Source organism: Engraulis encrasicolus, chromosome 6 (genome assembly GCF_034702125.1).
Source record: "Engraulis encrasicolus isolate BLACKSEA-1 chromosome 6, IST_EnEncr_1.0, whole genome shotgun sequence".
Classification (NCBI taxonomy): Eukaryota; Metazoa; Chordata; class Actinopteri; order Clupeiformes; family Engraulidae; genus Engraulis; species Engraulis encrasicolus.
The window spans coordinates 41939441-41963339 of record NC_085862.1 but is presented as its reverse complement, the minus strand read 5'-3'; the positions used below and the strand labels follow the sequence as shown (position 1 = coordinate 41963339).

The 23899-nt window shown below is 43.9% G+C and overlaps 3 protein-coding genes across 8 annotated transcripts in view; 1 reads left to right on the top strand and 2 right to left on the bottom strand.

Moving 5' to 3' along the window:
- eps15 (epidermal growth factor receptor pathway substrate 15) overlaps positions 1-8704 on the bottom strand; it is a 62997-nt gene extending 54293 nt beyond the window's left edge. The window contains exons 1-7 of one of the 2 annotated variants that reach the window (XM_063201680.1): positions 8656-8704; positions 8426-8562; positions 3159-3200; positions 2149-2238; positions 1796-1843; positions 1360-1455; positions 826-888 (exon numbers count right to left, since the gene is read on the bottom strand). In XM_063201680.1, coding sequence (XP_063057750.1) covers positions 826-888; positions 1360-1455; positions 1796-1843; positions 2149-2238; positions 3159-3200; positions 8426-8542 — 456 coding nt within the window. In that variant the 5' untranslated portion in view covers positions 8543-8562; positions 8656-8704. The remainder of the gene's footprint in view (positions 1-825; positions 889-1359; positions 1456-1795; positions 1844-2148; positions 2239-3158; positions 3201-8425; positions 8563-8655) is intronic. The other variant, XM_063201681.1, reaches the window with a different exon arrangement.
- A 2531-nt stretch (positions 8705-11235) lies between these two features.
- zgc:92591 (uncharacterized protein LOC436997 homolog) lies at positions 11236-11908 on the top strand. Its single transcript, XM_063201674.1, has 2 exons — positions 11236-11447; positions 11538-11908. The coding sequence occupies exons 1-2, from the start codon at positions 11337-11339 to the stop codon at positions 11772-11774; spliced, it is 348 nt and encodes a 115-aa protein (XP_063057744.1). The 5' UTR covers positions 11236-11336; the 3' UTR covers positions 11775-11908.
- A 1905-nt stretch (positions 11909-13813) lies between these two features.
- Positions 13814-23899, bottom strand: part of tp63 (tumor protein p63) — a 76943-nt gene continuing 66857 nt past the window's right edge. For 3 of the 5 annotated variants that reach the window (XM_063201669.1, XM_063201670.1, XM_063201673.1), the window contains 4 exons: positions 19035-19246; positions 17184-17334; positions 16067-16160; positions 13814-15415 (listed from right to left, as the gene is read on the bottom strand). In XM_063201669.1, the coding sequence (XP_063057739.1) occupies positions 15119-15415; positions 16067-16160; positions 17184-17334; positions 19035-19246 (754 nt within the window). In that variant the 3' untranslated portion in view covers positions 13814-15118. The remainder of the gene's footprint in view (positions 15416-16066; positions 16161-17183; positions 17335-19034; positions 19247-23899) is intronic. The other 2 variants (XM_063201671.1, XM_063201672.1) reach the window with 1 other exon arrangement.

Below are 23899 nucleotides of genomic sequence, written 5' to 3'. Positions count from 1 at the left end.
TAAATGTGGTCATTACATTACATTAAATTGCATATGGCAGGCACTTCATAACCGAAGCGACTTACAATCGGGGACATGATCATAATCATAAATTGAACAGCTACCCTACACCCTACAAATCAACAGATTAGTAAATGAAGTAAATTTGCTTCCACTAGTGGACTGGACCTGCGCGCGCGCACGCACGCACGCACGCACGCACGCACGCACGCACGCACACGCACGCACGACAATACAACATGCTGCACACAATGCTGTCTACAGTACTTGCTACTGTCACTGTTATTATTCTAATACTGTAATGTCTACATCCTTTTTTATATTTATCTTATCTTATCACTGTTACCTGTCTTGTCTTGCACTTTATGTCAGTCTGTAAAATGTCAGTCCTGTATATGTCTATGCCCTGGCATGGTATAGAGAGAAATTTCATTTCATTTTTCCTTGTATGACTTGTGCATATGAAGAAAGTGACAATAAAAGCTGATTTGACTTGAATGAAACATTTAAAATGTGACAGAAAAAAATAACAATTATTTGTCCCATAATCTCAACATGCCACTCCCTACTGATACACTCTTTGCCTCTTATAGGGCATGTTGAGAACATGATGCATGAACGCAACTAAACTGGTGAGCAATTGTTCAGGATGACCAACTCCAGATTCAGTCAGAGTGGGAACAGCACACACTTTGTGGGAAGATGTTTAATGAAGGTGACCAAAACAACACTTTCACATGTAACTTAAACTTGCATCCTATGAATGATAAAAAACACTACAGTTCTTGTGGAAGATGAAGCTGAACGGCAGGGAGAGCAACATACCTTGACTGCCCATGGGCCGTCGGCTGCCCCTCCTCCAGGCAGAAGGGGGCTACTAGTGTCATACTGAAGAGGAGATAGAGAGGAGGACGAGGGGGAAGAGGAGGAAGAGGGGGAAGAGGAGAGGACTTGGTTATGGGCCGTAAGGACATTGGTAGCCAGTGATTCCACTGTGAAATTGACTTCAGTTACATGACTGCCATATCAGCACATAGAGTGCGGACTGGAAGTCCGGATAAGCTGACTTGAAGATAAGACCACAATGGTTCCTCTATTGATGGCCCAGAGCAGAACAACGCCAGAATGGAAACGAAAGTAAAATAGAGATAGAGCAACAAATGAGAGAAAAAAAAGACAGAAGTAAAAAGAGGGAGACAAAACAATTCGAGAGAGAGAGAGAGAGAGAGAGAGAGAGAGAGAGAGAGAGAGAGAGAGAGAGAGAGAGAGAGAGAGAGAGAGAGAGAGAGAGAGAGAGACAGAGAGACAGAGAGACAGAGAGACAGAGAGACAGAGAGACAGAGAGACAGAGAGACTTACAAATTTCGGGGGAGGAACGGCTGCATTAAGACTCTTCAGTGCCACTTCGAGCCCATTCTGAGCACACGCCACTAATCGCAGTGCAACAAAAAATTGCTGCGAGTAAAGAGAAGAGAAAGCACCAGCATTAGCAAAGTACACAACCGGCAGGAACACACCCAGTGACCAGCACGAAATTGATTTCCTTTATTGATTCCAACTTCCTCATGCATATTACATGTAGAATGGACTGACTGAAGCAGCAGATAGACAAACCATTGTTTTACAGCAGCAGGGGCAGAATGGCATTTAGTTTTCACTTCTTACTAGATACAAAATGTGCCAATTGCAACCGCCTTACTACCTGTACTCTGTACACAGACAGTAAAAAAAAAAATAATGTAATGTAATGTAATCTGATCTGATCTGATCAGATCTGATGAGAAGAGCAAAGCACCTGTTTGTTAAGGCATCCTTTTCGTTCGGAATCTGACAGATCCCATATCTGAGGGGAAAAAATGTACACATTAACCAACCACACTGCAAACAAATTCAATGTTACAAAAACAATTTGGAGTGTCACAAAGAATTGTCATCTTCAGGTTATACACTGGTAACATGTCAAACGAACACGCATATTAGCACATTCATAATACAAACAACCTATAAATAGACGGAATTTAGTCTGCTTTAGTTAATTTTGTAAAACGCAGAGTGATGAGACGGGTGTTTCCATGAACTCCAAGACTCAGTAAGACTCAATGGGATCTGTCTAGTTTAACATGTAACCAGCTCCAAGTAAGTACAGACCTTCCCCAGGACCAGGTCTGCCAGGCCTGATGTCTTTAGGAAGAGGGCAGCATCTGCTGCTGGTACCCGCCCACTGCCTGACGGATCCACCTGGAGAGGGGTCACAGACAGATGCAGTCAGTCAGTCAACACACACACACACACACGCACGCACGCACGCACGCACGCACGCACGCACGCACGCACGCACGCACGCACGCACGCACGCACACGCACGCACACCAAAACTTGCATTCTGACAAATGTTGAGCTTAATACTGTCTTATGTTAGAGAATGTTTGGTTTAAGAAGAAAAAAAAAGATGAACAAGTGCGGAACAGATTCAGGAGTGGCCCCTACTGGAGAAGGGTGGGTGGGTGCTGTGTGCGCTGAATCAAACGTCAAGATAACGTTACAACTAGTACAGCTTTGGCAATATCACTCACCGGAATGACTGACCACAGACATCACTGTCTCAGTAAGGCTCACGTCACCCCACACCACCCCATTCCATCACCACCCCAGTCAACATCCTCTCCTCTCCTGCCCCGTCCTCAGTGGAAGCTGCTGGGCTGCTCATGACTAATTCATGCCAGTCTCTTCTTTCAAGCAATAGGGTACAGGATGTGGAGGGAGGCCCAGCTAAAAGTGGGGCCGGAGGCTAATAGGGTGTGTGTGTGTGTGTGTGTGTGTGTGTGTGTGTGTGTGTGTGTGTGTGTGTGTGTGTGTGTGTGTGTGTGTGTGTGTGTGTGTGTGTGTGTGTGTGTGTGTGTGTGTGTGTGGTGTCTACTGCTAGAGACAGTAATTTACATTAGGAGCAAGGCACGTCTCTATCACTCCATTTGAATGCTTTGGAGAGTGTGCCACAGGCTCCAGAGTCCACATCCCCTCACATCCACCCACTCTACTCTACTCTACTCTACTCTACTCTACTCTACTCTACTCTACTCTACTCTACTCTACTCTAGGAATAACAGGATGTGTTGACTCCGCTCTGGGAATAAGGGGGTCTGTCAGCATGTTGCACTTACCTGTCGATAGTATTTGTCATAGACAGGGTTTCCACTTGAAAGCTGTGAGGGAAGACAAGAGAGGGTGTGGGTTTAGTTCAGTTCAGTTTATCACCTTATTTGACAGGAGCCGTGTAGTGGTCAGCTCATGTACCCGAGTTGGCTATACAGACATTTTTACATCAAAAAGGTCCCTGGGCAGGCAGCTAAAAGACCATGTAAAAGTGCACCTGACTTTAAAAAGGTAAACTCTGCCAACTCTACTCCCCCTTCACACCTACAGTGTGGGAGGCCCATTTTATCCCCCTTTAATTATTTAACGATTCCAAGCAAATCTGCTGCACTGCTCATGAAAAAATAAACATGTGCTTGTTTAGTGCACCACAAGCATCAGGTGTGCAAACCAGGCTTGTACGAAATTCCGAATGGAAAGAATTTCAATTCAAAGTAATGCCATAATACGAACACTAGGTGGTGGTGTTCTATGTACTTTCAATGGGTGGTGTAGATTAAATTCAAAGAAATTCAAGGTAATGGCACCACCTAGTGTTCGTATTATGGCATTATTTTGAATTGAAATTCTTTCCATTCGGAATTTCGTACAAGCCTGGTGCAAACGCCGTCAGTGAGGGGCTTTGGACGCCACCTCTTGAAAGGGGAAAGGTGACAAGTTATCTTGGTGACATCATTTTTCTGTATTGTGCAAACACAGAACGGCCATTTGTATGTTACCTCACTGTGTGTGTGTGTGTGTGTGTGTGTGTGTGTGTGTGTGTGTGTGTGTGTGTGTGTGTGTGTGTGTGTGTGTGTGTGTAAAAAAACAGAGAACACTCCCATGACTGGCTAAGGGAGTGAAGTGGCTAGCTACACTGTGATGCAACAGTGTTGCCGTTATACACAAACAAACGTGACATGCTCAGGCCAGCTGACAAGATTTCAAGTTTTGGCCTGAACCAGTTGTTTCCGACACCTTTGTTTAATCAAAAGGACCAATCGAGACGAGAGTGCCTTCGCCTACGCTGGTTTTGGACTAGAGTGGGATTATATTGGGGAGAGAGCGCTTTGAAGGCTTCTGCATTCCTACAGACATGATACAGGATATCCTGTGGAGCCATCAGTCAGAGAGGATGAATACACACACAGACGCACACACGCACACACGCACACACGCACACACGCACACACGCACACACACACACACACACACACACACACACACACACACACACACACACACACACACACACACACACACACACACACACACACACACACACACACACACACACACACACACACACACACACACACACACACCGCAGGCAGAGCAACACACCCCATACCACCGCCTCTCAATAAATACACACATACAATGATAAAAACATAAATACATTCCGGCACACACACGCACACACTGCTTTGTCCATTCTTCCACATTCACCACATTTTCACCACAGTGAAAATATTGCGTGTTTGCAAAACTGACTTCCCACTGAGCCGGCAGCAGCAGTAGCAGCAGCAGCACTACCACTCTCCGCTCGCCAAAAGACAAATCTACAGCATCTGGTGTGATGATTCAGCAGAGCACAGCACAACACGACAGCCACTCCTTTCTTCCAGCTAGGCCTCTCCTTGACCCCCGCAAGTCTGAGTCTAACACACAACATCTGACCTGGCCTCCTCCTCGTCTGGGGCCTATACTACAAAGCTGGTTCAGGATAAGTAAAGGTTAAGTTTAGAGGTAAAATATCTGATAGAAGAGCCTGTAGTCCTCATTTTCTCCAGAAAAGTTATTGTATTAGGTGATTTACCTCTTAACTTAACCTTAACCTATCCTGAACCAGCTTTGTAGAATAGACCCCTTGTCTTTTCACATTCCCAATAAACTCTTATTATAACGCATAACAAAGCTGCCAAAAAACTGCATCGGATACTGGATCGTAAAACTGTACAAACTCCTCCCAGCCTGATGAATCAGAGAATTTTCCAGCCACACATTGGTTAATGCTCAGTCCAAAAAAGGGAAAAGTGTAGCCCCTGCTGTTGACTGCCAACTGTTTTGATTTCCAATAATAAAATGATAGCTTGTCAACCGGCAGCCATGCCTAATAGACAACATGAATAATCTTACACATAGTGGAATGCATGGAATAGAATAGGCTTAGATGATAAATAGTACTAGTAGTAGTAATCCTGAACAAGGTTTATTGGTCAAGAGCTTGATTACTGTTGGTCATGGTTGTCAATTGCCATTTTTGTTTATTCGTGACAGCTAGTCAAGCCTACAGAACCGTACACTAACACTGTGGAATGTGCAGAATAGTTTTTGGGGCTCAGACGTCTGGTGGTACAACCACAGCTAATGCCCATAATGCCCAATCAGTAATTGGTAATTGATGTACCGCAATGAACATGCTTCCTAGATAATCCACTAAGAACAACACACACACAAAAAAAAACGTTTAATCCATACAACAGTGATATTTAGGGCTTGCGCCACGCCTGACAGGTTAAAGGGAATTAGTTGCAACCCCATCAGCCAATCAGAAAAGAGGATTCAGTTGCGTAGGCACTAGGCAGAAAAAATATCACTGACCCACCAACAGATTAGGCCTATATGATAAGTTAAACAATAACTGCCACAATAAACAAGAACATTTGTCGGTGTTCCTTCATTTTCCATGAATTGCCCCAGCCCCCAGTTTCATATCAACTAAGGCAGGCAGGCAGGCTGCTGTGTCATCATGGGTTCCCTTCCCGGCTGTCTGATGAAGCAATACCTCCGGCTCACTTCTGCTTACTCCGAGTGGCTCCGGCTTGCCGGACGTTCACACTCCCAGCCCGGGCTATAGGCTCCCTGTTCCAGTCACAAAGCGATCGTGATTGAAACACCAGCACATTTCAGCCCCCACCACACCACACAAACCAACCTGGGCTCGCACCCCCACCCCCTTCTTCAAAGGCATTTCCTGTGACGACTGGACATCTACTTCGAGCCACATGTTCTTTTACAGGGAGGAAGCGTCATACAGCACTGCGGCTGTATCCTTTTTGCACATGATGCCACAGTACCTTACGACCGGGACATTCACTTTTTTTGCTCACTGGCCATGGTCCCGGTCACTGTCCTAAGTCACAGGCCATTAAGCCCATCTACTAGCCACAACTTTGATATAATAACCGAATATATGATACTCTGATACAGCACATCATAGACCTAGAGTAAGTTACCTGCTTACTTGGTAACACTGAAATTATTACGAGCCACAGCCAAGTTTACCCATCTTTTGTCTGGCTGTCAGGTGGCAATGTCAAGCCTGGACGCTGTCTAAACTAGTCTACTGTCAGACCACATACAGATCAGCCCTTCATCCATTGTCATTCTGTTGATGTTCTGGTGTTAACCCTGTTACATAGATTTTTGACAATTAAGTACACTTGACACTAAAAAGACAGACCACTTGCGAAATAGATTTTACTCAACATGCTCTGATAAGACTAACTTCTTCAGTCTATTCTTGCAACAATGTAGACAACAGCCTAAAATCCCAAAATTGGCAAGCAGATGAAGTTAAGCAATAGTATGAAATGATCTGTGACATCACTCTCAAACCAGACAGACGGATTGTTACTGGTGTGTAACAATCCATGTGGAACCACCATCAATTATACATCAAGTCATGTGTGGATCTGCCATGCCAAATGAGTTGCTTCTTTTTTTCGAGGAGGGCAACACCACCCCTCACTTTGCACACAATGAGTAGGCCTAGGCCATACACTCTCATACCAGACATGTAGTGGCTGCTCTCTGCAGTGTAAACCAAGAAAGTCATTCTAAGTGAGTAAATAACTAACTAAATTGCTGAGCTTGATTGATCCTACATTTGCATTCTGCGATCTCAAATAGATAAGTAGTTCCCTACATCTTCATAGCAGAATGTGAAAAGTAGTCTACAAAAATTGTATGCCTGACTATGGCCAATGTTATGTCACTAGGCAACTATTAGACAAGTTGCTGAGAGCTAAGGTGCAACTTAATGGCAGTGGTTTCACACCACAGGAGAAAGACTGGTGAGGCAGTGCATCCAAAACATAAAAAAGAAGAAAATTTACCATGAAAATGTAAACGAGATTTAACTTTTAACCTCATGGTCTCGCGCTGGTAAAGCATTCTCACGTAGGCATTCATTAATCCTGCAAGTGTCCAAATAATTGGCAAGTGAGTTACTAATTAGCTAACTCTTAAAGAGACTATTATGTCAGCTTTAAAGAAGCTTTCGTTTTAATGAGCTTTGCCGTCGCCCTTTTTCTTCGCCAACAGATTAGACAGCTATCCGGCTGGTGTCAGTAGTGTGTTTACCTTTCAATATGCCGTGCCCACGACATAAAGTTAGCCTTAGCAAGATAGCCAGTTCCACTTCACCATAATCAAGTTGGAATTTGCTCAACAACTTAAACGCATGACGTAATTTTAAGTGCATGAAGAACAATGGACAGTTTCATGTAAATGCAGAGAGAAAGGTGGCGACCTGGCGTTGGTCAAACACATACGTGATCAAAAGAGCAGTACAATTTAAAGAGCACAAGTATTACCAAAATGTCTAGGAAAGCAACGCAGCTAGCCAGCTAGCGTTTACTTAAGTTAGGTTAACGTACACTTCCTGCAGATTTTACCAAGGACACTCCACAGAGTTTTAGAAGTGTTGCAACCCATCAGTGATGGTGTAAATACATACAAACATTGCTCTCCGTCCCACACAAACTACCACTATGAGCTGATTGGCGAGGGTTAGCGAGATCATTACTTGTTAGTTTGTATTCAAGTCCCGTTTCACTAACGGGAGGCTAAGTTAATGGCTAGCCAATCCAGCTAACCTTAGGGACTCGATGGGCAGCTGGTTAGCTCAGAGTATGACAGTGCAACATGACCCATTCACAGGCTCAGAATTAGACAACAAATGCACTTTCCATTCCTCTGGTTCATCAAAGAAAAGTATTAACAGCTCTCACGGACAATAGTAAACAACAAATTTGAAACTATCCGACTCCAAATGGCCACTAAGCATGTTAGCTACGCCCTAACGCAGACCCCGGAGAGATTAGGCTGAAACTTTTGAAAGCCCAAGCCTGGAGACAACTTGCAAAACACCAATGAAAACAGTACAAACACAATCTGCGCTCGCTTTAAGTTGAGGGCTATATACTATCACTTATATGCGCTTATAATATGTTACAAAAAAGTTTATGTCCGGCTGAAATATAACATTTATATAAACACACACTCTTACCTGAGTCAGGGAGAGACTGGCAGCCATAATGTTTCTGTTCCCACTGTCCATCGACAGGCGATGGCAGTGTAGGGACGTTTTAAAACATGGAAATGGATTCATAACAGTGGAGTACATGGTTCCCCCATGTCGGTATTCTAGGAAAAGTAGACATTTGCGATGATAAACGTAAATGTATTTTAAATATTACAACAATAATGACCATTAATAAAAAGATGAGAAAATATTACCTCGTAGTGTGCAAAGAGGTTTAGAGAACCTCTTTGATTGTAAGGTACGTAAACCCTTTGAGGAGAATTATGTGGTCCTTGGAACCTTTAAAAATGTTTATTATGATGTCACAACGCTGCTCATATACATAGGCTACAATGTAGCGGTTTTTTTTTTTTACAATACTTTCTGTAGAATGCTCGAGTGAAATTCTAGAGATAAAATTCTAGAAGGACTAAAAATTCTACTTTTCAGTAGGCTAAGTAAATAAAGAATTACGTCAAATGTGTGATGTGTAGTCCATGCCAGGACAGCCCAATTAGATATGTCCTAAGATATGTGTCCAAATGAAATCTATAACGCAGATCTATGTGTTTGCACGCTTTCAGACTTAAAACGCCACTAACAATTTTCTCAGGACCATAGGCTCTGCTACTGCTCAGAGCCGTCTGCTCTTATAATGGCGCCATCTAGAGGTCAAAAGATGTACTCGACTTAAAAGGGGTATTGATTTGCCTCAGTCTGAGGCCCTCAGAGAGCTTACATTCAGTTCATCATATCAGGAACACTTTGCCTATATATAATAGGCTGTGTGTTGGCATGAGTAGGCCTATGGTATGAGTTATGGCTTAGTTCCTAAATATACTGTCTAGCATATCAACAGTATATTTAGGGGCTAGACTAGAGCAATAGCACTCTTAAGACATCTATTCTAATAGATCTAATAGTCTTATGTCTTCAAAGACTCAGTTGTGCCTAGGGTCAAATCCAGACAGGGTGAAATAGTCAGTATACTGATAAATGCTGAGACCGGCTTTGTGTCCAAATTAGAACTGCCCCAACCATAACATGATTTTAAAAGACATTAAAAACAGCTTTATTTTCATACTGTAATAAACAATTGCAAATGTTTTAATGTTTGGTTTGGTGGACCTACTTGTGTTTTTATATTTATTTCTTGCTGAACGTCAATAGAATTTGACCTTGTGTAGGCTATTTAATAGGCTACAGTTAGCCTACAGGAATGTGTGTGTGTGTGTGTGTGTGTGTGTGTGTGTGTGTGTGTGTGTGTGTGTGTGTGTGTGTGTGTGTGTGTGTGTGTGTGTGTGTGTGTGTGTGTGTGTGTGTGTGTGTGTGTGTGTGTGTGTTAATTTATCTATCAGTGTTTGCCTGTCATGGTCAGTGAAGTTTACTGAACTGCGTTCTCAGAACAAAATGCTCTGTAAAGCTCAGAGCAGTGAGAATATGTCATATGTCTGACCATTACTTTCGCAGTTGCATGTGGAGTGTGGAAGCTGTCTGTCTGTCTGTCTGTCTGTCTGTCTGTCTGTCTGTCTGTCTGTCTGTCTGTCTGTCTGTCTGTCTGTCTGTGTGTGTGTGTGTGTGTGTGTGTGTGTGTGTGTGTGTGTGTGTGTGTGTGTGTGTGTGTGTGTGTGTGTGTGTGTGTGTGTGTGTGTGTGTGTGTGTGTGTGCTTGTGTGCATGAATGTGTCTGTGTTTATATACACATGATAATGGCTTGTTAGCTCACACCACGTGAAGGCTGAGTGGATGAGGGATCCATAGGCCTTGCATCATGTCATGTCATGGGTGTGCACAGATAGAGACGAGGTGGTGCTAAAGCACCTGCTCATTTGCCCTACTGGACAAAAACTAACTGCCCTTTCCGAAAGTTCTTTGAGGTTTTTTTTGTCAATGTGGTCCATGTGCTGTGCTCCATGCTGACATGATCAACTACAAATGCTTCACGATCAAAAGCATGTGACAATAATGCACCGATATGATTTATGATGGGTTCTAAAATTTGTTTATAACCTGACTGCGCGAAACTAACTGCGCACAACTCAACCTCTGATTGTTGGAAACCGCTGTCGGTCAAAACATTAACTCAAGTGGTTGGCTGCCAGTGTCTTGCCCCTCCTCATAACATCGTGTTGATAAACACTCAGAACCCATATAGACTCTAAAACCTAATAGGGCGGTCAGAAGTTCCACATGCCCCCCAACCCCTGCAGCCATCACGTGCCCCCAAAATGTCTTTGCACGCCACTGTGCGTGTGTGTAGGCCTACTTGTCACTTTGTTTGGGAATATAGCCTATATAGGTCCTATGCCTATATATTTTGCATGTGTAGGCCTATACAAATCTATAGGGCCTAGTACTAGATAGGCTATTGCAGTCTCGGAGGGCCGGGTTAAACACATCACATTGTGCAAGACATTGTTTTCCAACTAGTTCCAAGTGAGAACTGACAGCCTATTAATTGTAGGTCTAACACATCTGAACGATTTTTGACATGTCTGAGTAGGCTTAAGCTTTAGGCCTACATTTTCTAGCACATTTAGTTAGGCTAGACTACTTCCAAGTTTCGTTGACTGTAGGCCTACAAAACTTAATATCTAGCATAAGACACAATAGCCCAAAGACAGCTGGTGAAAATGATCCCTACCCAACAAATAAATCGAACCCATCATTTGAGGTTTGGAAACTCCGCCGTTTCTGACAAGCGCGCTCGCCTTTCTTCATTCGTGCGCCCTTGGCTGATTAATCACACAGGCCACTTGCCAATTAAACCAATTAACCAATGACGCCGTGCATCCTATAAACGAGTTAAACGTTTGTGCCGGGTGGGTAGTTTTGCGGAGAAGCGTGTTGGATTAGCCTAGAACTACTTCGATATCACACAATATTAGCAGTCAACTATGAGTGATGATGCAAATAAGCGAAAAGGAAAGACCCCCGGGAAATCAACAAAAAGAAAGACCAAAAGAAGAGAGACCTACGGCGTTTACATCTATAAGGTGTTGAAGCAGGTATGTGAAAAGTTTCGCCTCAAATAAAATCGTTCAGGCAAATTCAGTCTGCCGTCTAATAGCATAGGCCATTTGTTTCATCTCATACAGGTCCATCCGGACACAGGCATCTCGAGCAGAGCCATGAGCATCATGAACTCCTTTGTGAACGACGTCTTCGAGAGAATCGCAATAGAGGCGTCTCGACTGGCACAGTACAACAAGCGCTCGACCATCACCAGCAGAGAAGTGCAGACAGCTGTTCGTCTTCTGCTGCCTGGAGAACTGGCTAAGCATGCTGTGTCCGAGGGTACCAAGGCAGTCACCAAATACACCAGTTCTAAATGATTACTAAAGTGGCCAACAGGATGGATGCACATCATTTGGGCAGTAATCTTCACATTTAACAAAAAAAGAAAGAAAGAAAGAAGGTTTTCATTTGTGTGTCTAAGTGAAAATAAATGCACTTGATGAAACTTCCACCTCCATGGCTTAATTGAGAAAGGTATTTGTAGCCATACAAGGACAACACTTATCCAAAAATTGGTGAACTGATGGCGAGGTGTTGCTATGGCCTCATGGCCTACTAATTGTAATGTGGAGGGAAATGTGAAGTGACTGGAAATGCATGGATGGCAAGGCTAGGATGGTCACATAGCCTCATTAGTACTTAAATGGCTGGTTTGTGAAGGCCAAAATGTCCCACTGCCCTGTAGGCACAACTTTTGAGGGATTTTCTGAAATTTAACATCCGGATCACAGATAATCAGAATCTGGGGTCTTGATTACTTGGCCAGGCCAAAGGTGTATAAAATAAAGCACATGGGCATGCATACTGTTTTTACAAACATTTGTAAAGGAATGGGTCACTCATGAGCTCGGTCATAGTCAGAACTGTCATAATGTCCCCTGTGCAGAAAATGCAGTCATGACGTTTCCTCACTCCTATTTATTCCACATTCAACTGCAGCTTTATTATAAGAAAGTGGAGGAGTTTTCGGGAGAAACAGCAACTCAGCCACGAAGCGGTACGTGTGGATGAGGAATTATGGTGGGGTTGTTTTTCAGGAGTTGGCCTTGGTCTCATAGATCTAGTGAAGGGATCTTTGAATAGCCCACTTCAGGATTCCAAAACATTTTGGACAATTCCATGCTCCCAAACTTGTGGGTACAGTTTGCCGCAGGCCCCTTCTTCTTCCAACATGACTATTCACCGGTACACAAAGCAAGGTCCACAAATACACGGATTACAGAGTCTGATATGAATTAATTTGACTCTGGCCTGCATAAAATCCTAATCTGAACCCAAGAGAACACGTTTGGAATGAATTAGAGCGGAGACTGACATCAAGGGCATCTCGACCAACATCAGTGTGTGACCTCACCAATGCGCTTTTGGAAGAATGGTCAAAAAACCTATGAACACACTCTTCAACCTTGTGGATAGCCTTCCAAGATGAGTTGAAGCTGTAATAGCTGCAAAAGGTTGACTGATATCATATTGAGCCCTATGGGTTAGGAATGGAATGGCAATTTCTACTACTAAGTTAATATGTGAGACAAGTCAGGTGAGCAAATACTTGGTGTACTTCACTGATACTTGCAAATACATTGTACAGTACAAAGTGTCCCTATACACTGCACCTGCTAGATGAAGATGATGGTGTTTTCTAGAAGTTGGAGGACTATTGTATGGGTTTCACTGTACAGCAACAATGAAGTTGCTATACTCTGAAAACATTTCAAAATGTTTTAGTGGTTAGTTTGTGAACTCTATACTTGCACATAGCCCACAAATATCTGTTGGTCATGACCTGCTTTAGAACTTCAACAGACTGACCAACGGACAACAGCCTTGGGAGGAAACATCCGAGGCTGGAAAGTGTTTGTGTTGTTACTGGAACAAAGACAGCAGGGATGAAGCTCTTCAGATTGAAAACATTTGAGGAGATCATCTACCTAAATTCATAAAACCAGAGATTTTGTGGATAACCGAGGTCACTACATCCAGTTTTTATCTATTTGGAATCAATGTGTGTAATGAAGGGATGGATTTTGACTGTGTCCAAAGCACGGATGCATATAATATATACAGTCTCTCAGCCAAAGTTCTAGATTTTGGTTTAATTTGATCAAATTAATTGGAATGTAATTTGATTGGACTCCGGTCAACCCATTCCCAGCATTACTGTCTTAGAGCAGCTCTAGATGTGAGTACACCATCTTGTGGTCAGAAACTGGACTAAATTAATCCGGTGCTAACTGGTGTGTGCATACAGTAGACATGCAGTACATGTGTATGGTTCTGTACTTTGTCTACTACTTCTAATAACTTTTAATAACCATTGACAGGAAAATAAAACAGACTGCATAAGCTTATGTTCGTTTATTATTTTTTTCAATTTATATCAAAATAAGTAAATTGAAACATATTTACAATAAATGAAAAACCAGCTAAACCCACAAGTATTAAAAAACTGTACAATTTTTTTAGTTTGGAAACTGAAACTAAAAACCCAGAGAAAATCTACAACGCAGGACACTATTTTGGTCTGTGGTTAAAAACAAACAAACAAAAAACTTGCTGGGCACGTCAATACAGTCAGACATACAACAAAAGACATACAAAATACTTTTGGACAAATGATTTTGTGAACATGAAATGTTCACAAAAATGCATTCAGCAATGGTTTTACAAGTGACAAGTACTGTATAAAGGCAGCAGACTGCATCAGTCTAAGACCATAATGCCATGAGCCGATTAACACTTTGATAGGTGCAGATATCTGAAATGTGTACAATCAAAAGCCAGCAAAGTTGCTAGCATTAAAGAAAACACAAACGACCTTTGAAAACAAAAATAGTAACACGTTAGTGTCATACTTTACAGAAGCAAAATAACCCATAATATTTGGGGGGAAATACAGTGGTTTTGACTACGGCAGACAACGGAAATGAAGGGTGACATGCAGTTTGGTTTACCTACACAAATCAATCCAAGACTAGCCCTAAGCAAAAACAAAATATGGCGTATTTCGTAAGTGCTCTGTCTCAACAAAAAAAGGCCACGTAATAAACTGTCCTATCACAAAGCACCTTCTACCTTTTGCTTTTGTGTTTAAAAAAGGGCCTCCAAACAGTATGACCAGATTTGAGAAGCAAAATAAAACAATACATGAAACATTACAAAGATATAATGAAGAGAAAACTGGAAAATAAGTGCACTTTATTTGCAAATATCTTTTTTTACACATTGTAGAGGCTTGAGGATTATGCTAACGCTCTGCAAAAGGAAATATGGGAGGGTGGGAGAGCAACTGCCCCTCTTCGAAAGGGGGGTGAGACTCATCAAAGTGGAAATGCTAGGGAGACATATGGAAATGTTTACTTAGGTGCAAAAGACTAAAACATATATATCTTTCTATCCCACAAGCATTCATGTGTGCAAGTTTTCCAGTGTGCTATTGTGCGGGCATGTACACATATTGTGCCATGTTCATGTAAAAAGTAGTAAAATCTTTCGATTCGCCTCTTGGACCACTCTGTGTATACATGTGTATGTGTATGTGTATGCTTGAGAGGGAGACAATGTGAATGAATGCACATACAATATGTGTGTGTGTGCATGTGTGTATGTACTGTATGTGTGCAGTGTAATGGTTGTGTATCCCGAGCGTGCGATGCGCAGCTCACTACTCGCCCTCCTCCTTGATGCGCTGCTGCTTGTTGCGTCGGGAGTCCAGGTCGAAGGAGAAGTCGGTCCAGTCGTCGCGGGGCGGGAAGGAGATGGTCTGGCGCAGCGTGAAGCGCACGGCGTCGATCACGCGCTCGCCGCGCGCCTCGGTGGGGCCCACGCTGACGCTGGAGGCCCCGGTGGAGGTGCGCAGGATGTGCGGCGGCGGCGAGAACTCCATGTTCTGCCGGTGCTCCATGATCCCCTTCCAGATGATGTGCTGGAAATCTACCGGGATCTTCAGCCTGGACAGGTCCTGTGGAGAGGAGAGGAGAGGAGAGGAGAGGAGAGGAGAGGAGAGGAGAGGAGAGGAGAGGAGAGACAGATGTGGGAAGGTAAAAATGGGGGTTAGATCAGTACAGGAGATGAGTGGAAACATTATCAGAAGAAATAAAACAGGTTCTAGTATGGAGGGAGTGTAGCAAAATCTGTTCTTTCTTTTGGCACATTGTTTAGCTGCTTTCTGCACCACAACACAGCTAGGGCCATTGTTATTAATTATGTTTCATTCAGATATAATCATGGAGTCACTAGACTTTTCAAGTGTATTAAGTAAATACAAATGAAACCATATAATGTATCATGGTATAATACTGATATGATGACATGGTATGGTATGGTGTGACGTGCAAGAAAGTATTTAACAATAACAATTCCATGAGCATTTTCCACTGTGTTACACAATGACCGCTTCGTCTGTCCTGAGACATAACTCGTGTAATTTCATATTCTAAATAGACTGGGCAGTTGTAGGAACAACCATTGACCATTCAACATGATCACTGACCAATGTACCATGGACTATAAAACCTGTGCCATCCAAAGGAACGGCATATTACGAGAAGAACAGCAACCAGCAACACATAGTTGGCAGGGGGGTGTTTACAGGGCAGGGGGGGCTCCTCACCTCGAGGTTGTAGTTCTCAATCTGGTAGATGTTGGTCAAGCCTTGAGCTGTAAAGTAGTCCAAGCAGGCTGAGCACCCCAGCCGCAAAAGAAAGCTGCAATGGTCAATGTGAAGGACGACGTCAACAACTTTACTAAATGCAGTAAATGCAGATACGATCTCATCAGGACTGCTTTACATACAGTACAGAACTTCGATAAAACTGCTAACACTTTAGCTAACACTTTAGATCACTTTACTAGCTAAGGTGGTATGCAGTGTAAAATTTACAGTAAAGTACAGTATATCGCATAAACAAATTTAATTCAGATTTTTCATTTTTGAAACGCATACCACTTCCAAAACAACAACACATGCACAGATAAGCGCTGACAGCACACGTTAAAACACAGATGATTGGAGGACAGTAAGCAAAAGTGAAAGGGAAAAGTAGTGGTAATAAGTGATGAGGAGGTGAAACAAGGGCAGGAAACTTGAGATGAAACTTCAGAAAGAGTTACAGGAGTTTGAGTAGGGGGCTAGAGGGAAAGGAAAGCATAGTGAAGTAGAGCTGACGAAAGGCCACAGGAGATGATGAGGGTACAGCATTAGAATGATCCACCGAACAAAGTTATAGAGATAGCACAAGAGGCACAGTGTGAAAAGGGAAAAATAGGTGAAAAGCATGAAAAGACGAGTGAAGATTCAAGACAACAATGATTTCAGGAAGTGCAGCCCCAATAGAAGAAGGCTGAAGATGAGAGAGGATATAGGAGACCAAGAGTGAGGAACCTGAAGGGGGTAGAGGAAAGGACACGATAAAATGAACTCAGGAGAAGAAAGGAACAGTGGAGAGAAGAAGAGGAGAGAAGAGAAGAGGAGAAAAAGAGAAAAAGGGAAGAACTGTGAAGAACAGTAAAGAAAGGTGAAAAGAACAGAAGAAAATACAAGACGAAAAGTCGAGAAGAGAAGAAAAAATGTGAAAAAATGAAAAATTGAAGAAAAGTGTAGAAAAGTGAAGAGAATAAGAGAAGAGAATAAGAGAAGAGATGAGACGACACGTCACCAGACAGAATGGAGGAGGAAAGAAGAGAAGTGTACGAGAAGAGAAGAGTAGAGCAAGGTGTGGTGGGCGTACCTGGAGATGCTGCTGTCCATGGGGTAGGGGGGCGGAGGGGTGCAGTGGGAGGTGGGCACCATGGGCAGCTGTGACTGCAGGCTGTGGGTGGGGCTCAGGGTACTCATGTCTGTGTTCATGCCCGGCAGGTGGGCCGTCATCATGGGAGTCACTGAGGAGGTGACAAGGGGAGAGGAGGTGGGATGAGATGAGGAGGTGACAAGGGGAGAGGAGGTGGGATGAGATGAGGAGGTGACAAGGGGAGAGGAGGTGGGATGAGATGAGGAGGTGACAAGGGGAGAGGAGGTGGGATGAGATGAGGAGGTGACAAGGGGAGAGGAGGTGGGATGAGATGAGGAGGTGACAAGGGGAGAGGAGGTGGGATGAGATGAGGAGGTGACAAGGGGAGAGGAGGTGGGATGAGATGAGGAGGTGACAAGGGGAGAGGAGGTGGGATGAGATGAGGAGGTGACAAGGGGAGAGGAGGTGGGATGAGATGAGGAGGTGACAAGGGGAGAGGAGGTGGGATGAGATGAGGAGGTGACAAGGGGAGAGGAGGTGGGATGAGATGAGGAGGTGACAAGGGGAGAGGAGGTGGGATGAGATGAGGAGGTGACAAGGGGAGAGGAGATGGGATGAGATGAGGAGGTGACAAGGGGAGAGGAGATGGGATGAGATGAGGAGGTGACAAGGGGAGAGGAGATGGGATGAGATGAGGAGGTGACAAGGGGAGAGGAGATGGGATGAGATGAGGAGGTGACAAGGGGAGAGGAGATGGGATGAGATGAGAGGAGGATTCAGTTGAAGTCACTACACACACCAGCCACCACTCTCATGTAACAGGGTTTCCCACAGGGGTTGGACTACTTGACTGACAGGAGGAAAAGTGTACTAGAGTAGAGTCCTCTTGAAATACACATGCATGCGCTCTCTCTCTGTGTCTGTCTCACACACACACACACACTAACATACAAGCAGGCTCGCATGCGCACAAACACACATACGCATGTGCGTACGTGCGCGCGCACACACACACACACACACACACACAAACAACAGACACACACACACACACACACACACACACACACACACACACACACACACACACACACACACACACACACACACACACACACACACACACACACACACACACACACACACACACACACACACACACACACACACACACACACACCCAGGAGCTGTGTCCTGAGTGAGGGGAGATTTGTTCTCAGCGGATCACATTCAACCATGAGTAGGAGAACAGGAAGACACTTGTCAAGGACATGGAGGGAGGGTGTGTGTGTGTGTGTGTGTGTGTGTGTGTGTGGGGGGGGGTATAGGCCAGAGACAGAGACGAGAGAACAGAGGAGAGAAGAGAAAGGAGAGAAGAGGACTCCAGGCCACACGTGCCCCATCATGAAGAGGGTTCTCCTCCTTTATCATCCTATACGTCTCTCAAAACACACATACACACACGTATAAACACACACACACACATACCCTGTCTCAGGATAAGAAACCCCCGTGGGGTTGAAAAGAGAACAAATGTGTGCACATGTGCATACACACACGCAGGCACGCAGGCACGCAGGCACGCAGGCACGCGCGCACACACACACACACACACACACACACACACACACACACACACACACACACACACACACACACACACACACACACACACACACACACACACACACACACACACACACAAGCACGCACACACACACACACACGCACACACACACATACGCAGGCACACACACACAAACACATTGATTATCCATTATAATATGTCTTGAATTAATGTCTGTCTTTCAAGCTCTCTCTCCCAATGGTATATATGGTATGCCCACTTACTGTCGGTAAGGCCGGCCATGCTGGATGGCGTGAGAGAGTTGCGCTGCTGGGGGTTGATGAGCTGGCTGACTGAGGGCAGCTTGTTGACTTTGCCGTGAGGCGGGGAGCTGGAGCCGAAGCTGGGCTGGGAGGGCATGGCGCTCCTGGGGCAGAGAGGAGTAGGAGTAGGAGGAGGATACGGGCTGTAAGTCTGACTGGCCAACAAATCCCATCTTAAACAACAGAGGAGGAGAAGGCCCAGCAGGTTAGTAGGAGCCCTGCCCCAGCAACAGCATACAGTACAGTACAGTACAGGGCAGAATACAGTGCAGTACAGTACAGAATACAGTACAGTACAGTACAGGGCAGAATACAGTGCAGTACAGTGCAGAACACAGTACAGTGGAGAATACAGAACTCAGACAGAGCAGCAAGGGATGACAGGCAGGCAGGCAAGCAGACCGACAAATGTGGGTACATCACAGAGTCCATATTTTTGCCATATTATATTGGTGATTTCACAGATTGGGTTATTTACCAGGCTGGAGTTGTGTCAATGAGAATAATAGGATTTGGTAAATGGCTGGAGCAAATATGCATCATGGATTTGTGTCCCTCTGAAACTCTGTGACGACCCACCTCTGTCAGTATGCCTGAGATGGGATGCTTGGAGCATCTCACATTGCTCAAACATCTGCTAAAACATTTGTTCAGTGTGCATCATCAATATTTCAGCAATATTTTAGTCTGGCCAATAAATGACAACCTGTCTGCCTCCTAACTTCTTGAAACATATTTAGCATTGTTTTGCCTTGGCTTTCATCATGTCTGCAGTCTTATGCTTGAACACAATTTGGTGTAATGTTATACACTTCAGTGATTAGGAAAAGACAGAAAAAAGTGAAAGCGACAGTACACTGAAAGTTCAATAGAGAGGTCAGAAACCTGAGAGTATGATGAAACTAAACTGTGAGGCAGTACTGATTTAGATTAAATGCATTCCATTCTGTATTTACAGCCAAAACTTAATGTACTGTTTCAGAAGAAGATGTAGATACTTTATGACATGCACAAAAAAGACTATCAGTATTTTATCACAATAGCATGATAATTCTTGGACTGTATCTATGCAATTCGTTGCATTATTTAAAAAGGTAGAAACAAAGAAAGATGTAAGAATAAAAGGTAGTAGCAGGAAGGAACATTTATTGAGTATACACAAAAGTGCAAGAGCCTTAATGTCACAAAATCATTTAAAATGACAAATAAAACTACAAAACAACAACAAAAAACATCCATTGACATCCACTCATATGCCTTTCAAACAAAACGATATGATTTAATTTCCTTTAAGAAAATACATAAAAGAGAGAAAGGATAAAACAGTCAAATCAATCTTAGTGACAAACAAACGGAAAAGAAACTGCCCTGCAGTGATAGAGTATATGATGACCAGCATAATAATCTTATCCATAAAGTTTTTTTTCTCTAAAATCCCAAACCAACCCAACCAAACCCACTTGAGTCCAGCTCCAACATTGAGACAGAGGGCAAAAAGCGCAATAGAAAGCCATAGAAGATTTCATTTCCCTTTCAAAAAAAGTAACTAGAGTAACTACAACACAAGTCCCACAGACAACAAAAACAATAATGCTTGGTTCCCGACCAACTTCCACCTCATAGGGTCCCATTCAATCTAGTAACTCTGGTCCACTCCTTTTGCTCTCATCCATTTTTTGGGGTGGCTTTTCCCCATTCAACATCCCGATTGCAAATGTGAAAATGACCTTTGAATTGTGCTTTTGAGAGACATTGAATAAAACATCCTTGAGGCCACAAACAAAAGGAAAGGACGGGAGATATTAGATTGAGCTAGACCCCCAGACTCAGCAGGAAAGGGAAGTGGTCAGTACTGAGGCTGTTCTGACTGTGTGCAACGTAGTTTTTTGTGCAATACCAGCAGGTATTATATTCATTTTGTAAACTACACACCAGAAACTACAGGAAATAGAGAAAATCCAGCATTCTATGAGATTTATATTATGACAACTGCATGTGTGAAACCAGACATGGGTTAATCAAATAATAATGACACTCAACAGCTACATATACAAAATCTTTTTTTAAAAATCTGCCATGCAAAGAGTCGTGTCTTTTTCAACTTCTGGAGTACGAAAAAAACCCTGCATTAAGAACATTCATTCTTTAGGTGTGGAGGTGCAACGGTACTTGTGTATGTCTGTGTGAATGTATGTGCGAGATGCTACAAAAGAAGATGTTGTGAACTTGATTGCTAGAGGAACACTAGCGTGATCTACAAAAGTATAGAAGACTGTGGTGACACATACTCTCCCAGGGCACCTGAAGTTGTCCACAGGAGTTGCGTAGATGTATGAATGAGGGGCTACGAGAGGGAGCTAATGTGATAATGGTGAATATGATGCTAATGTAGTCAGCATAGAACGAGGAAGGAGGAGAAGGCCTGACAAGAGACGTGAGGAGGCAAGATGGAGACCAACGCAGAAGGAGGAGCAGGAGCAGCTGAAGAGGAGGTGGAACAGGAGGAAGAAAGAGCAGCCAGCAGCAGTGGAGGTGAAGGAGGAGGAGGAAGGATGGATGGAAGAGGAGGAGGAGGCTGAGGTGGAGCCGAAGAGGAGGAGCAGGAAGAAGAGAAGGAGGAGGCCAGTGCGGTCAGAGGAGCAGGAATGTGAGAGCCTCATGGAGCCTCAGGAGCTGCAGCGTCTCTTCTGCTCACACGCTGCCGGGTCCAGCAGCTCAGAGCGCAGACGGGCCCTCAGAAGACTACAGAGTCACCAGAGAGAGAGAGAGAGAGAGAGAGAGAGAGAGAGAGAGAGAGAGAGAGAGAGAGAGAAAGAGAGAGAGAGAAAGAAACATAGAGAGAGACGTACACATAGGAAAATGCAAACAAAAGGAGAAAAGGAAAAAGAAGAGGAAACTTATAGATGGATATCAAAGGTAAACAACTCAAGAGAAGGGGAGAATTTGGGCACTGATACAAAAGACAGCAATTGGAAACCCAATACTGTATACAGGCATGCCAAGAGAGAACTAAAATACACACCGGCCAGACAGTGATTAAGAAGTGACGACAACCAAGGGTGGGAACACGAATATTTTCAAAACAGGAACCCTAGCACATCTAGTGAGATCAAATGATCAGATATATAAGATGACTACAAGGCTGTGTAATTTAAATCTTGAGTGTGTTGGTACAAATTCAGGTACTTAAGGAGATAGACAACCACTTTGTAGACAACTTTGTAGACAAGCAACTATTTTCTACTGTAGGTGCAAATTGATTCTTGCCAATTCCAAAATCCATATCTCACATTATCATGCATGTTTGTAAATCTGTATAACTAAAGGGATTGTGGTAAAAGCAGCAAGTGACAAAGCAAAGCCATTGACAGAAATGAGTGAAAAATAGAGTACGGTATGTGTTTACTGATGTACGCACAGTTGTAGCAGTTAGTTGCCAAGTGTGCAGAATGTGTCCACAAGGTGGTGCTGCTGCATAAGTGTAAAAAGTAAGAGTGCAACTACCGGTACTTGGGGGAGAGAGAGAAGGGGAAAAAAGACCAGAGACGTGATCATCTATAACAGCAAGTGGTTTTATTAAGCAATGTGGGAAGGACAGGCTGTGGATGTTAGCAGAGGGAAACAACAGCAGAAAAAGAAGAAACGGTAGAGCCATCTGGCATGCACAAGGAAAAGGTGAACACAGAGAATGAAAAGATCTACTCAAGATGTCGGCCTGTTCAGTAAAACATACATGAAACTCATCCAAAATATAATAAGACCGAACATCATTTTACTAACACTTTAAAAATTAAAACTGAACACAAATCTCTGGTAGACAGGTTAGAGATGAAATTAGCTCTTTTGTGTTTGATGAGTACTGCCTAGGTCCTAGTGGGTTTGAATCCCATGAGAAAAAAGCAGGCCTAGTGTCCTTAAATGTACCCGTAAGAGTGGTAATGGCTATCTGGAACTGCCCCTCACCTAGTCATTTGCACAAACTCTTATTCGAGCCACGCTATAAACTCCCCCTCAACCTGGCTCTTCTTTGGCTGTGTGTGAAACCACTAGAAGAAATGAGAGCTTTAGCAGAAAAGGGCTGGGGTGCTTCTGGGACTGAAACCACTCACACACACACACTGGCTCAGCAGCAGGCTTCTGTCAGTGGCCTTAATGAGAAACGGCAATATAAAAGCAGTAATTATCACAGGGCGTTTAAACACACAGTTCAAAGCTGTAATTTACATATCCCTCACTCGAGCGTTTCTTTCTGCCTCCTTTACTACAACTCCCCTCGCCCCTCTCCTCCTTTTCTTGTCTCTCCCTCCCTCCTTCTGTTCTTTTCTGCCTTTTCTCAATCGCTAGGCTGGGCTACAGAAGGGCTGAGCTCCAGAGTCTATGGAGGTGGATATCCTTACCCAAGCCCAGAAGGAGCTGCAGCTCAAGGCAGGCGAGGGCTCCACCTGTCTGGAGGCTAAAGGGGCTTTAAGTGGTGGGAAAGGCTGGCCAGTAGCCCATGGGCAGGAGGGGGGAAAGACAGTCAGTCATACAGACAGACCGCCAGAATAGTGGTGGTGGTGGAGGTGGTGATGGTGTGGGGGATGGAGGGCTGGGTAGGCCGGCAGGCTCCTCCAGCCTCCCAAGTCTGCTTTGTTCTTAAGGCAAAGTGCACCCTTTCGTCATGGCACAGATTAAAAAGCGTGATGCAAACCCCAGTCACGGTTGAGTCAGTGCTTAGTAACTGTTTGCAAAAGCAAAGCTGAGACTCGAGTGGTCTCAGGGAATCACACACACACACACACACACACACACACACACACACACACACACACACACACACACACACA